General features: G+C 35.6%; 1 protein-coding gene across 1 annotated transcript in view; it reads right to left on the bottom strand.

Annotated features, from left to right (window-relative positions):
- USH2A (usherin) overlaps positions 1-15,597 on the bottom strand; it is a gene marked incomplete at its 5' end in the record, with an annotated part of 188,964 nt that overhangs the window by 158,910 nt on the left and 14,457 nt on the right. The window contains one exon of the mRNA XM_015818019.1: positions 8,285-8,464. Within this exon, the coding sequence (XP_015673505.1) occupies positions 8,285-8,464 (180 nt within the window). The remainder of the gene's footprint in view (positions 1-8,284; positions 8,465-15,597) is intronic.

Genomic DNA, 15,597 nt, shown 5'->3' with positions numbered 1-15,597 from the left:
CTGACAGTGAGAACAATTAACCAGTGGAACAACCTGCCTCCAGAAGCGGTGAATGCTCCAACACTGGAAGTTTTTAAGAAGAGACTGGACAGCCATTTGTCCGAAATGGTATAGGGTTTCCTGCCTGAGCAGGGGGTTGGACTAGATGACCTTCAAGGTCCCTTCCAACTTTACTATTATTATTATTATTATTATTATTGTTGTTGTTGTTGTTGTTGTTATTACTGAATTTCACTTGCGTTCTCTTTTTTTCTGACAGCTCCCCTTACGTAGCAAAAATATATAAATTGTGCTCAATGAACTGGGACCATCAATTAAATGGCATTTTTAAAGAAATGTCCATCAAAATACACATTCTAAATCTCACAAATTAAGGAAGCTTTCAAATATGTAAGAAAGTTTTCATATATTTTTCAAATGTATAATTTTGTGTTCCTCTCCCATTCTTGTTAGCATTAATCCATAAATATTCCAGCATCCATGTCTTCAAATGAGACAAAATCAATAATCAAGCAATAGTTACTAAGTGTAATGTTCAAGCTGTACAATAGCTTATCATACTTGCTTTGTTCACAAACTGTTCAAAGTATCAGTGCTATTTGAAATAATCTGTAATCTCATGTGTCTAGACTACTGAATTGCATGTCAAATTCAGATAAAACTCATTTTTATTATTTTGGTTTCTCTCTCCCCCTCCCTTAACAAAAATCTAATTTACTTGTTGTTCCCTTAGGTACATAGTACATAGTTCATAATTCATTTGATGTAAAATGTCAGTTTAGATTTTTGCACTTCTCTGATATATGGGAAAAAACATGCACATTTCAATTTTCTTCTAGGAGACTGCCAGCAACTCTTGCCCCTCCCCCATGCAATTGAGTTGCTCAGAGTTTTGTGTTAAATTAAACATAGAAACTGTGAGGAATGATATTTACAAGACATACAAAACAAATATATGAATCTGTGAAAAAGATAATATTTTTCCTACAAGAAAGTGATCTCTCCCCAAAAACATATTTGATCCTTGAGTTACTTCTCAATTATAATTTAATACATCACAATTGCCAGGGGCTTTCTCCACATTCATATACAAAGCAATATTATCATACTTATATAAATAACTACCCATTGTAGAATTCCTTTTTGACATAAGCAGTATTAGAAAAGGAGTAAGAAATTAAAGGCATGAGACAAGAAATGGAAAATGAAATGCATCTATATATCTCTCTACATACAGTACTTCTATCCATCCTTGCTTCTACAAGACCCATATACCACCTTCAAACTGCTCAGTACTCTCTTTCAAAACATCTAATCAACCCATTCAGCTTTCTTGGTTTTTTTCTTAACCCATTCACTCTTCCTTTCTTCATTTTGTGATTCCAACCTTGTATATTCTCTGTACATCAGGGTCCCCAACCTGTGGATTGCAACCCACTACCGGGCCGTGGCCTCTTGGCCACTGGGCCACATGAATAGCTGGACAGTGATGCATGTATGTGAGAGCACCCCCCCACTCACACTAGTGCTGCCCTGAGCATCACATGGGCAATTGTCCTGCTTTAAGTGTAATGTGGGCACTAGCCTTGCCCTGATCGGCACTCCCGCCGAACCCAGTTTCGCACGGGTGCTAGCCATGCTCTCAGTGTTGCCCAGGTGCTAGACCCACCCTGAGCATCACATGGGAGCTAGTCCGACTCCCAGCATTGCGCAGGCGCTAGTCCCATCCCAGCATCAAACAGGTGCTAGCCCTGCCCCCCAGCATCATGCACGCACTCCCACTGCCCCCCCCATTTGCATCATACACGTGCATGTAGCCTCATGCCTCCCCCTTCCTTTCCCTCCAGGCCACCAACCTAGAAAGGTTGGGGACCTCTGCTGTATATGATCATTATGCCCATTTCATACCAGTACTAGTCATTCACTGAGGTATTAAATCCTTGTTCATTCAGTACCAATGTTTTCTTGACTTAGCACTTCTTGTTTTCTCTCTCATGTTTAAATACTTCGTTCTCATTTTATTCATCTTACTTTTAGGTTTCCTGAGGATTTCTGAAATAGCCACCCATCAGATATTCATGGAAGGAGAAGAAGGAAGGAGAAATATGAGTCTTTATCAGTCTTTGGCAGTCAGGCTGGAAGTTGAGTCATGGCAACTGAACTTCTTTTCTTGTTGGTTCAAAACGTTTCACTACTTATCCAAGTAGCTTCTTCAGTCAGACTACTTGGATAAGCAGCAAAATGTTTGAATTAACGAGAAAGGAAGTCCAGTTGCCATGACTTAGCTTCCAAACAACTCTATCTGGATGACTGAGAGTCTTCATTGAAAAAGTTTGGCAGACGGGTTTTTTTCTCCTTCCTTCCTTCCTTCCTTCCTTCCTTCCTTCCTTCCTTCCTTCCTTCCTTCCTTCCTTCCTTCCTTCCTTGTTAGATCTTTGCCCACTTACATGGCTGCACTGATTATGTTCAAACTTAGTTTGTAAGAAAACTTTATCTTGAATGGCTCAAAGAAATTCCCTAAAATATTATCATTATTAATGAGTGTTGAAAGGGGAAAGAGATTGCATCCACAGTTCCTCGCATGTGAGGTGAATCAGGGCTCTCTCCTCTCCTGTTTAACATCTACATGAAACCACTGGGTGAGATCATGCACTGGTTTGAGATTCAGTATCATTAATATGCCAGTGACATCCAGCTTTATGTCTCAGTCCTCACAGATGAAGCTATCAATGTGTTTACCAGTGTCTGAAAGTGTTTGGGTCTGGATGAGATGGAAAAAACTTTGGCTCAAGCTTGTCGAAACTGAGTGGCTGTAGTGGAACTCCTTAACCCCCACCCAGAGTCTATGACCCAAATTTTTGTAATCTGTCTTTTTTGAGAATTCATGATAATCTCCTTTATTTTTTTTTCTCACACAAAAAGTACCCTGTAAAAGAAATTGGACTGGAAGATAATGCCCCAAAGTCACTGAGTTCTGTGATTAATTGTGGACTTGGATCTCCATCATCATGCTACATGGGATCATCAATTTTCCATAAAAAGGTATTAAGGCTTAATGAGGTTGATACCAAAGCATTGCTCAATATTATTTGTAATGCATGCATTTATTAAATTGATATGCAATGAAGATGAAAGTGAATGGTGCCCAAGAGCAAGTTGAGAATAATTTCTTTAATTACTTTTTTCATTGGTTTCTTAAAGGAGTATCAATCAATTTTGTGGGTGAATTTTTGCATTCTGAGAGTTCCTGCTGTACATTTTAAACATTTGACAATGCATAATGCTTTAATTGGCATTTTACAGTAAGCCACAATGGTGAATCTGCATACCAGGAAGGAAGGAGGAAAGGAAGGAAGGAAGAAAACATTGTGGTTTAGCTTAACTAGTAATTTATTCTATGTAATTGCTCCCATCCATTTTTTTTGCCTTCAAAAAGGCTTAAAGATTTGTACAATTCCACCTTTTTCTTATACTTCTTGAAACTTTTTCACTAGAGTGCCCTTCAGGTCTAATTGAAACTTTCTGTTTAATATATAGGGTTCTGTTTCACAGGACCCGGAAGAGCTACAAAACATTAGAGTACCACAATGTAATCAAAATTATGGGAAAAATATGATTTATTTGCTCCAGAAATGTTCACTGAATCACATAAAAGGCTATTTCAGTGTCTACCAATTGACTAATTTGCCACCAAGCCATTTTTGACTCCTAGCAATGACATAGATTTTCTCCATAACAAGCTACCCCTAACCTATTCTTTCAAGTCTCCCAATAGCGCACTCCTCATCATCCTATCTGAGTCCAACCATCCTGCTCTTGTCATCCTCTTCTTCTCTTTCCTTTCCCAGCATTAGAGCTTTTTCCAGAGAGCTTCCCATAATGAAGTAGGACAATTTGAGCCTGGACAATTATCCAGATTCATTGGCATAACACTAATCTCATTTTTCAATATATGCATTTCTAATATATTAGAAATCTAACATGATCTATCTACCACCACTTTAAGTGTTAGAATTTACTTTCATAATGTTGATATCAACATTTAATAAGGAAATCTCATGATTGTTTGCATAACCATCAGAACTTTTACAAGTCTTGAAAAGTTGGTAACTCCTGGCCATATTAAAGAAAGTTGGAAAAATAATTCCCAGACTGGGAATTCTTTTTTTAAAAAATCAGAATGAATGGGTTTTGTTAATTATTATTTGTCTATTATTACCTGGATAGATATTGGTCTTGTTTAATCTTCAGAGCTCTATTATTTCTTTAAAAAAATATTTAACGTCCTTTATAACCTTTGATTTAGGATTATAACATGAGTATGAAAAATAAAGATATGATTGGAGTCATATACTTTACCTAGGGTCTGTAATGGTAGAAATAATATAATTTTCTTATTGCTATTTCAATTGAGAAGACAATATTTGTATGAGGCATAAAGGATCTATACAGTTACAGTATAGATTATCTTGCATATATATTTGAAATTTCCTTAATTTTATTTTTCAATTTTTTTGTTCAGATTTTTAATATTGTTTTTTCCATGAAATTTGCACAATAGTATGACACAAAATATATGCTCAAAAGACATCCCAACTATAGGATGTCCATAACCAGACCTTGAAAAGAACAGGATGACTTTTTCTTATAATAAATAGTAGTACTGAGAAATATTGCAAAAAAAAAAAAGACCTAGATACCTAGGTAATAAATTTCCAGTTGACACTCTAAAATATAATTAAATAGAGAACTAATGTTATATGGTAAATAAATAAATAAATAAATAAATAAATAAATAAATAAATAAATAAATAAATAAATAAATAAATAAATAAATAAATAAATAATAAATAAATAAATAAATAAATATTTGTGTTGTTCAGGATTAAAATTTTTGATTTAAACTCTGACATGCACAATATAGAAATCAGGTTTTGCTGGGAAAATATTGCTGGAATTCAACATTTGATTAAAATCTATCAGCCATAAAAGAATAAAAATATAAGAGAAAATTAACAAAGAGAATTATTATCTAATGCAATAAAAAGTTATATGACAGCTACTGTGACTTCCATGCAAATTGCATTAAAAAATGTAGTAAGAGTAAGGGAACTCTCCCCTAACTCAAGGAAGCCCCTCTTCCACTAAATATACAAGGAAAAATAAATGGAAAAAAAGACTGCTGCTTCTTTGCTTCAGATAATCTAATCCCATACTTCTAAACAGTTGGCAGTGTCCAACGGGAGTTGAAAGTATCTCATCAGAGCATGTCAGTGTCAGCATCATCAACAACGCATGTCAGATCTTAACCACAGTGAAAACCGTCCTGGAAGAATTGGGGAAATACCAATTTAAAAAGTTTATTTGAAGTGGCATTGGCTGTAGTCTGGGGATGACCCAAAGGCGACATCACAAAGACTTTTCATGAAAAACTGCATCAGGACATTTCCGAACTGTGTTTTAAGAAGATGATATCTTGCTGGGGCATCCCAGCAGATTTTCTTCCAGTGATTGGCCACTGGTCTTCCATTTGCAAGCCAAAGCTAATTGAGAATAGGACTTCTTTGAGGCCAGCATGACATCATGCTGAAGCACAGAGCATATGGCGAAAAGCAGAACACTGTTACCTTCCGCATGCTTATATGCTCATCTACTTGTGTTTTCATGCTTTCAAACTGCTAGGCTGGCAGGAGCTGGGACAAGTGGCAGTAACTCACTGTGTCTCATGGCACCTGGGTCTCAAACTGCCAAGCTGTAGAAGTCTAACAATCTAAGACTCAGCATCTTAACCACTGAGCCACCGCATCCCCTTGTCTCAGAAGAGCAGCAGCTAAAACAGCTTTCTATAGAGCACTTACATTTCAAATGTTATTATTTACAGGTTAGGGTAAAATGCTGTTTTTTGAAATGTTAATGGCTACATATTTGAGTTTAGTTTAAATGTATTTGAACACCAGGAATGCTGTAGCTGAGTATTGATTAATATGTCGCTTTCATATTTTTTTTAACAATTCCTACTGAAACATTTTAGGACAAGATTAATGGGATGAATTTATTCATTGAGGGAGGTAGAAGGAGTCAGAAAAAAAATATTTCTCTGCTGTATAAGAATTGTCACTAATCATTTTAAACTATGCCCTTTTATGCTTCTTTGGTTTCTTTTAGCTTTCTGTACAGTTCTTTGATGTAACAAAGACAGTTCCAGACAAGATTTCAGTTCATCTGAAAAGAAAAAAAAGTCTTGAGGCAAAATGCAGTCTATTTAAAATTTATATACTTTATAAATGCCTTTGTTCTGAACTTGAACATCATGCAAAACTTCTCAGGTTTCTTTTACCTATCAACTCTTGGATCATTTCCTTTCTTGGTTTCGACTTATTAATGCAGTGATGAATTTAACTGGTGGTTCTTTCGTTTTTCCAACATGAACACTTGTGTCTGACTTTTCTGATCCGTTGCTAGTTCATGCAGCTTTCACTGATGAAATAGCTAAAGCAGCCAATTAGATTAAAGCAAATTAAGGGACAGTTGATGTCAACCATTACTTAAACTGAATCTCATATCCACAAAATCTACGTCCACAAAACAATTCTCTTCTTAAAAACTTCCAGTGTTGAAGCTGTGAATGCTCCATCACTGGAAGTTTCTAAGAAGAGACTGGGCAGCCATTTGTCTGAAATGGTATAGGGTTTCCTGCCTGAGCAGGGGGTTGGACTAGATGACCTCCAAGGTACCTTCCAACTTTATTATTATAATGATTATAATTATTATTGTACTAGTTTCTGTTAAGAAGATAGAAATCCTTATCTTCTTAGCAACTTGGCAAATTTCATTTTGTCATTTTCATCCCAGTTTTGAGCCTCTCAGAATTATTCTGAGTTGTATTTTTTCTTCTGCAGAATTGCCTATTTTACACAATTGTGGATAATTTGCAAAACTCTACAGCAAATATCAACCAAATATCAACTTTTGCTAGAATTATACTTTAATATTCGGGAGTGTAATAGCTAAAGGATAGACAGGTAAGCAATACTTCTCTTTTAGGAGAATTAAGACAAGCAAACAAAGTAATCAAAACTTGGACTCAATTAATTTTAGCAACTAGTCTAATAAATTTCTCTTAAACATTTATAATAAAGAGCTACAGTTTACTATTTAATTTAAAATGTACATTTAGGTCTTGAATGCTAATACAGTTAAAATATTATAATAAAACATAATGGCAAGGTAAATACAGAATATAGAATGTCTTATATATCAGGGCTTTTTTATATTTGCTGGTTCATTTATTATTCATTTCAGTTCAAATCACAGTCCACTGGACAATGGGATGGAAGATCTTTAATAACTTTCAATGCTAATTTAATTCTACTTAAATACACATAGTCTACTGAATGCCACATGCTTTTCAGCATGATTTTATGTGTAAATCAAGATAATGTGCTTTCAGGTCATTAAATAAAAAGAAGCATGAACTAAAACCTATTTAATCAATGAGGTATTGCTTTTAAAGTACCACAAGGTCATAAAAAAGATCATTTCAAAGCAATACATTTCCTAACTGTAATCAACAACAAATGATGAAAGAAACTACATTATACAATAATTCCCAGAATAAACTGGCATAATCATATGATTACATTACCTTGAATACTCCACCTTTTCCTTTGGTATTGGCTATTTTGTGGCTCACTAAATTAAAATATATTCTTCTCCACTATTGTACACTGATACAAACACCAGAGAGCTTTCTTGATACAAATAAACCACTGAAAACAGTAAGAACTGAACCTAGTGATTATACATTTTTTTCTTTTCTGCTTAAAACATTTCAGATACTGTACATCTATCCCAATCCTATATATTAAAATAGTACTACTGTCTCAAGGATAACAGCTCTAATATAGTAGAGTTAAGGATAAAAGAATGAATGTTAATTCATCTAATAAAGTCATGTATGGAATCACATTTGAAGTTGATTCTCTTTGCTCCATGTTCTGAATTACTGCACAATAAAATAGCATCTATGACTATTTTAGAGAATACTGGCATTATATTGGAAATAAGAAGCAGGCTTCCGTGACATATTAATTCATGCTAATCTCCTAGAGTTAGCTGTGAAAATTTATTCTAAGCATCAACACAACTGTTGATGAAGGTACAGTTCTGTTTCTCTCTGTTCTACCTCCAGGCAGGTTAGAGGCAAGTGATAGCACAGCTTTACTCCATGTACTTTTGAATAGAAGAGAGGGCATATACAATAAGACTGTTTTATTGTACTTACCACCAGCAGGCAGGACAATTTCTACAGGATCACTGATCACATAACCTTGGCTATTAGAAGCATTCACTTCCACTGTGTAGTTTGAAAATGGAATTAGTCCTCCAATGGACACCCAGACATTTGCTTCTTTGCCAATATGTAAAATTTGTGTGCAATTTAAAATACTGTAATTGCTATTAGCTGAAAGAGAAAGAAGGAAACCGTGAGATCTTCAACTATTATAACTTGAACATTTCTGAAGATAATAGATTTATTCAAATAAAGCCAGCACATTGTTAAACTACATGATTATTGCGGTATTTTAGTCACCAAAATTCAATATCAATATTGTTGACAAGTTTAAGGTTGAAGGAGACCAGGGTTCCCCAACTATGCATCTAGAATTTTGAGAATGTGGTATGGATGCTTTCACAAAATAGCTGCTATGGAAGAGAGAGATCACGTTACAAAGCAAAAATATGCCACAATATTATTTGATACCTCCTTTAGTCTCCTTCATCCCCCCACCTTCCTACTGAAGCACCCCTTTCTCTTTCTGCTATGCTATTTACTTTTGGCATTTTTTTCCCCAAGCAAAAAATCAGTTAATGGAAGCCACCGACATTTCTTTAATTTTTAAGCATACAATACATCCAATGTGGCATTTTGGAAATGAAAGGTGCTGAGGATGGGGATAAATCAGCAGTATAACACTTTGCTTTTTCTTCTTTTTTGAACAAGTACTCAGGCACAAGTAACATTAGCCTGACACTTTGATCAGGAATAAGACATTGGCTTAGAAATTGCAATAAATAAATATTTTTTAAGTTCTTCCATTACTGACTAAATTAAAGGGAATGTCCTCCAGAATTGCTAAGGCATTCAAATACCTACTTCATTATCAAATCAAAATAAGTCAGGAAATGGGTTATCCCAAATTTTCCTTTCATCCCACCAAATTGATATTGATATCCTTGCCATGCTGAGCCTTATGATCTTTGCTTAACCAGTTCTTCTTAGTTCTTAGAAGAACTAAGATGGTTGTACATTGCTTTTCTTGAACTTCCTCCATTTCTCATGTACTTTTTTTTTATTCCATGTTAAAGTGTTGAAGAGTTCAAACTAGGTTCCATACATGTCATGATAAAAACTGTAAACCTTCTATTTCTGTTGCTGGTGGCTTTCAGGGCTCATACCCTGAGACATTTAAGAGAAGACAAATGGGCAAGAGGGTTTAAAAATAGGGATATCAAAGAATTGGGGGAGACTGCTACCAAATGATATTCAAAGGATTAACACAGAGATCCTGGAAGACACTGAAAGAACTGGTTGTCTTTAGTCTTGGGAAAAGAAGAACACAAACTCTGGTTGATTTACAGACAAACCAACCAAAAAGACAAAAAAGCTTCTCTATTTAGGGTGGGGGTCTTTTTAATGTACTTCTTTCCTTTTTTATATTTTATAATTTTTCTATTTCTGTCTTCAAAACTTGTTCAGCTATTTAATTTTTTTTTAAAAAAAAACATAAATGTGAGAAGTTTGAGAGTAGAACCAACATTCTAGAGATGGGGCAGGTGTATCTCTTGCTAGAGAGTGTTAGATGAGGTAGGTTTTACCCCTAGTTCCTCAATATCCCTTAAATTTGCTTGAACAATCTGGAGACTTTTCTCTCTCTCCCTCTCTCTCTCTTCTCTCTGTCTCTCCCTTCCCCCTCTCTGTGTGTCTTAAATCATGATAAAACAATAAAACAGTAAAACTGCACTCTTAAAAAGTACAGGGGAAAAGCCACCTAATTAACAAATGAAAAAATATATAGAACAAATTGTGATAGATTTTAAATTGCAACTGGGTATCAGCTTTATTTCAGTGAATAAAAAGCATAGACTCAGTTGAAGGGTCCATCCTTCCTTTACAACAATGGTTCTCAACCTGTGGGTCGGGACCCCATTTGGGGTCGATCGACCATTTCACGGGGGTCACCAAGCAAGGCTGTCTGCCATTTTTTTTGTCCGCCATTTTTTTTGTCCGCCATTTTTTCCCCTTTTCCGGTGGGTGCCTTACCTCCCTTGGGCTGGGCCAGCTGGTGGTCGGCCTGCTCCGTCTCTGCTGCTTGCCAGCTACGCCTCGGCCAGTGCAGGGGGCGGAACCACGCATGTGCGGGGCTCCTGGGCAGGGAAAGTCCTCGGCTTACGACTGGTTTAGTCCTCGACTTACGACCGGTTTAGTCCTCGACTTATGACCGGTTGGGGTCGCGGCATTAAAAAGGTTGAGAACCACTGCTCTACAAAGTATTTATTTGTTTGTTTGTTTGTTTGTTTATTATAAGCCTCCCAAAATTACCCTGTAGTATGGTTAATAAATGTTATAAATAAATAAAATAACTTGTGCTCACTGTATTTTTATAATTATCCATTATCAGTGTTAGAACATACAATAACTCAAAATCATTCTTTAATCTATCATTAAGTACGTATGCCCAACTTTTGTTGAAGTGCAGTGAATGCATTTTCTATGTCACCTTTGGATAGCTCTCTGCATGATGTACATACATGCCTCTTTGCACATGGATGTGAAGCAAAATATGAAAATGTGCGAAGACATTTAAAACTTTTACTTTAGACGCAAGTGCTGATATCTAGCAAGTAATCATAGGCATAACAGTTTCATCCATTTCTTTCTTTAAAATAAGTTTTATTTTCCTTTACATGTTCCATCTATAAAACCCATTTCCAGCTACATAACAAATATTAGTTTGTATATTTCAAAATGCTATTGAGAAAAAAAAGCTTCAAGCTAAGCAATACTTTGTTCTGTTGCCTCGATAACAACATTAATATACAGTAATTATATAATTAGTTGTAACATTAAGTTCTAGTTATAGCAGCATGATTACTTGGCAATTATGAGAAGTATATAATTACTCAATAATTATGAGAAGTATGTAATTACATAACCGTTTTATTCAGCTGCCCCCCCTCCAATGAACTTGCATATTTATAATGAGTTTGGTGATGCAAGTTCAAATTGCTCACTAAGTCAAATTTAAACAAAGGAGATGGTGGCAGATTTCCTAACAAGAACTATAGGCAGAACAAAGGTTTCTCATCCAAGCAGCTTACAGTCCTGGCAACTAAAGTATTAGGGAAATTTCTTTCCTCCTTTAAAAATTCAAGTCCTCAAATTACTCATGCTGGAAGTGACACAGCATGCCATTTTGCCACTTTTCACTGCATAAACCTGACTTTCAGTGGGCTGGAAAATGCAGCCACATTGGTTCAGCCTGAAAGAAAGTGTGACACTGATAAGCATTTCATATAAGTGAGTGGTGTGTTCATTTTTCCATTTTTCATATGGAAAATTTTTTCTTCTCTTCTACCTGACCCACAATCCTAAATTCTACACTTTGGCATCAGGATCATGCTCTTGCCTATAAGGGCAATAATTTAAAATACTGGTAAATGTCAAGTGTTCTTGTTACCTTCCCGCATAATGCTTTATACCAAGACAATATAGAGTTTGTTTTATCCTTCCCTTCCCTGTCATATGTTTCAATCAACAGAATAAATAGTTTATCAACTCCATTCAACAAAGACATCTTGAACTAGCCAGTTAGCCAATGACATCTTCAGGGACCTGACTAATAGGGAGACAGCATAATAATATTTACATTGCTATTTTTACTGAAGCAAACACTTCAAAGCTATAGAATAAAAGATTTTCATTTTTAGAGCTTGCTTGCAGTGGTAATCTATTGAATGAAGGAGGATGGTGCCAAGCTCCATCTTTACAAAGGAGTTTTGAACATTAAAAAGGAAGAAATGCCTTACTACTGTAGTTTAAAATTTTATGACCAAATTAGGAAAGAGGCATAGGAGCATGATGGGGATTTATTATTTTTTTTTAAAAAAAGGAGAGCTATCCACAGTCTCTGTGCCAAAAGTTGAGCCAGTTACTCTATCACAAATGTTAAGCATGAAAAAGTTGGTGCACAGTGTTGATTCTCCTTGATCTTTGTCACCTTTTCTTAATTACGGCATCATTTTAACCCTTCTGAAAACCTTTCTGAAAAAGTTCAGCCCATCTGACTGAGGTTATTCTTTCAAAATGAAGCCCAAGATATCCTTTGGGCTGGCTACTCCCTTTGACAGCCTAGGCCAACCTCCCATTGTGCTCACTAAGATCAGGATGTGGAAGTAGCACTAATAAACTGACAAGTAAATGCCACTGAGAGCAATCAAGCAGGAAGATGAAGGCAGGTTTTCCCTTCCTTCTACTGCTTATAACCTGTGTATCAAGCAATTCCTTTCTTTTTTTATTAAAAAAAATACTTTTATCTCATAGACTCACAGTTCCTGCTGAGAAGAGGGAGGTGAAAAATAAATGACCTCTTGACTCAAGTATATTTAGGGGCTTGTTCTACACAAAGAGATTCAGAAAGGAGATATATTATAGTCCTGAAAAGTCTGCAGGCTATCATATCCCCTGCTGTGTGAGTAAAGGAGGGAAGCACACAAGCCATAGATAGCTATGAAATACTTGTACCAGGCTTTCTTTTTAAAAGAAATAACACTAATGTGTAGTTTTTAAAAATATAATTCAAAGCACAATTTTAGCTGCCTTTTTAAAAAAACATGAACTTGCATCGACAGTAATTGGCAGATGGGACTTGGGTGAAAAAGGATCAATAGAGGTTAAATGCAATAAATTAGGAGATTAAAATGTTTTACACCGAAATAGATGGCTCTATTTAAAGATTAAAAATAGCACAAATGACTGAATAGCTTTTATAACTTTAAATATAAACATTGGCTAACAGGTAAATTTGTTCTTTTTCATGAATCAAAATCTTGTTTTGGACTGTGGACAGAAGAACAGTTTTGCTTTCATAAGAAATTATCTTACATTGCATAATAATCAAATACTAAGTGGATGATTTCATCAAATGAAAAGAGTGCTTTCATTTCGAGGTGTAAATATAGAAGTAGATTCTTAAAAACAAGGAATAGAATTGGAATTTTAAGAAATAACTAATCCTAAATGAGTTGAGGAAGCACAGACAACATATTACTGAAGAAAGTCTGCTTTGATCTCTATAACCTACTGTACTTTTGAATCCTGGGTTCAGAAGTAGATCCCTTCAAGTTAAAGCTTTCCTCTTTTAGCCATAAACATTGAAAAAGAGCTGCCCGTCATCTAACTTTAGGGTTACTGAAAGTTCCCGAGGAACACTTGGAGAATCACAGTTCATAAATGCCTATCTGATTATTGCTTTTGATAATTTAGCCAATATATTGGAGAATTACCTTGAAATGCCTCTTGGAGATTTCCAATTTGTTTTATACCCATATGCCATATTGGCTGTAAAAATTTTGAGCAATATATCCAATTTCTCTTGTAAAGTAAGCTGTTATGGGGCTTGCTATATGCTATCAATGACTAAGGATGGAAGTATAAGAAAATGATTTGGGGGGGAAAGCTCTAAACAGCTGGTTATTTTTATTTTTTCCTTCAGTACCCATGTACCATATGTATAAAATTCTTTCAGACTGGTAGGCTAAGTTATTTCTGTTCTGGGGCCATCATCCTGTGGGATTCGCTAGACTGAAATAACATAAATGGGTATCCTTTTCCATTCTTCTTATAATCATTGTCACAAGAATTTAAATGCCTCATATATTCCTGTAATTTTTTCTCTCTGCAGGCTCTACTATTTTGACCTTTTCAATATTCTGTAATTTGACTGGCTGGCCATTTCAGGTTCTTTCCTTTTTACAGCCTGATTAGCTTATGGGAAAGAGGTGAAATGGGTGACCAGTCAGAATACATAATATTACAGAGGTCAAGTAGTACAGTAGAGTGCTAAGCAGACAAGCAATGCCACCTATTAAGTATTAGCAGTCCAATTTCCTCTTCTTGTTGCAAAGAGTGTTAACAAGAATAAAAGATGACATTGCATCAAGTCATTCATGGCAAAGGCAGTAATTGAAAATGAAATAAAAATAAACCAAATTCATTCCTTTCTCTTTTCTCGTCTCCAGCTGGTCTCATCTGTTCATAAGAGAAAATTCCTAAATGGCAGTAGCCATCTGATTGGCTGAATTTACAGCAATCTCATTCTTCCCACTGGCCTCAACTTATCTTAACATGCAACATAGCTAAGGAGTATATGGAAAGACCATTAAAAAAATAAAGAACAAATGTTGCTTTGTTAGCTGGCATGGGATGGGGAATATAAATCCATGTCCATTTGACTCTAATACTTTTACTAGGCTAAGTTGAGGCCACAGTATAAAGTTCAAGATTCTATTTTTAAAGAATTATTAATGAGAGAAGAGGACAGTTAAACCAAAAAACAAAAGCACCTTCCTGACTGATTGGCAAGCAAAGAATCTGCTTTTTGTTAAAGTCATGGTGCAACATGGAAGGAGACCAGAGACATTTTGAATTACACTTCTCACGTTCTCTAATGGTTTGGGGTTTATTTACCTAGCCCTATGAAAGCACCTAATTTGAATATCTGCCGTGTATTCTAACTTTCCATCTAGATGGCAAAAAAATGCAGTCTATTAGCTTATCTTGAACATTGGTTTTTTTCCCTCATCTTCTCTCTCTGTCTCTCTGTCTCTGTCTCTGTCTCTGTCTCTGTCTCTCTCTCTCTCTCTCTCTCTCTCTCTCTGTGTATGTGTGTGTGTGTGAGAGAGAGAGAGAGAGAGACAGAGACAGAGACAGAGAGACAGAGATTTCGTTAGAGGATTTAAACTGGAAGTCTACATCTATATCTATCTATACTCAATATATACATTTGTATAGAAACATGTCTTTACTGGTGTTTTGAATATTTTCCTCATGAAGGGTATTTCGTACAAAAATATTCATACTCACTATATGAACTGCAATTCGTTCTACTGTAGTTGCTGAAATACTCACTGCAAGATAATTGGGTTGATTGTTAATATTTTCTTTTTCAGGTTCAACACCTACAGAATATTATAGGATGCAGAAAATGACTTGCAGGACCACATGTCCCATGGCTGCAAGTTTAAGATCTCTGACAGAAATTGTGTATGTTCAGTTCTGATGAACTGAAGTTGACTAGCTGCTGGGCAATCCTTCTCTTAAGCCTAGCAAAAAGTGGGGGAGTAATTGGAACTGACAAATATAGAAAAAGTGGTGTCATCTTTTGCAAATGATACTGTTTTCTTCTTGTTGGAAGCCTAGAGGAAACTTGGTGTCAAGCACTATATTTTAATAGGGTTGAAATAAGGGTGGATAAGTGGGAGAAATATTTCTTTTATACCAGCCTAGCTAATGATATTGTAAGTATGAGCCTCGTA

This window comes from Protobothrops mucrosquamatus, unplaced genomic scaffold, assembly GCF_001527695.2.
Source record: "Protobothrops mucrosquamatus isolate PMUCROS unplaced genomic scaffold, P.Mucros_1.0 scaffold665, whole genome shotgun sequence".
Taxonomy (NCBI): Eukaryota; Metazoa; Chordata; class Lepidosauria; order Squamata; family Viperidae; genus Protobothrops; species Protobothrops mucrosquamatus.
Note: the sequence above shows the minus strand (reverse complement) of the source record. Positions and strands in the feature narration are given on the sequence as shown.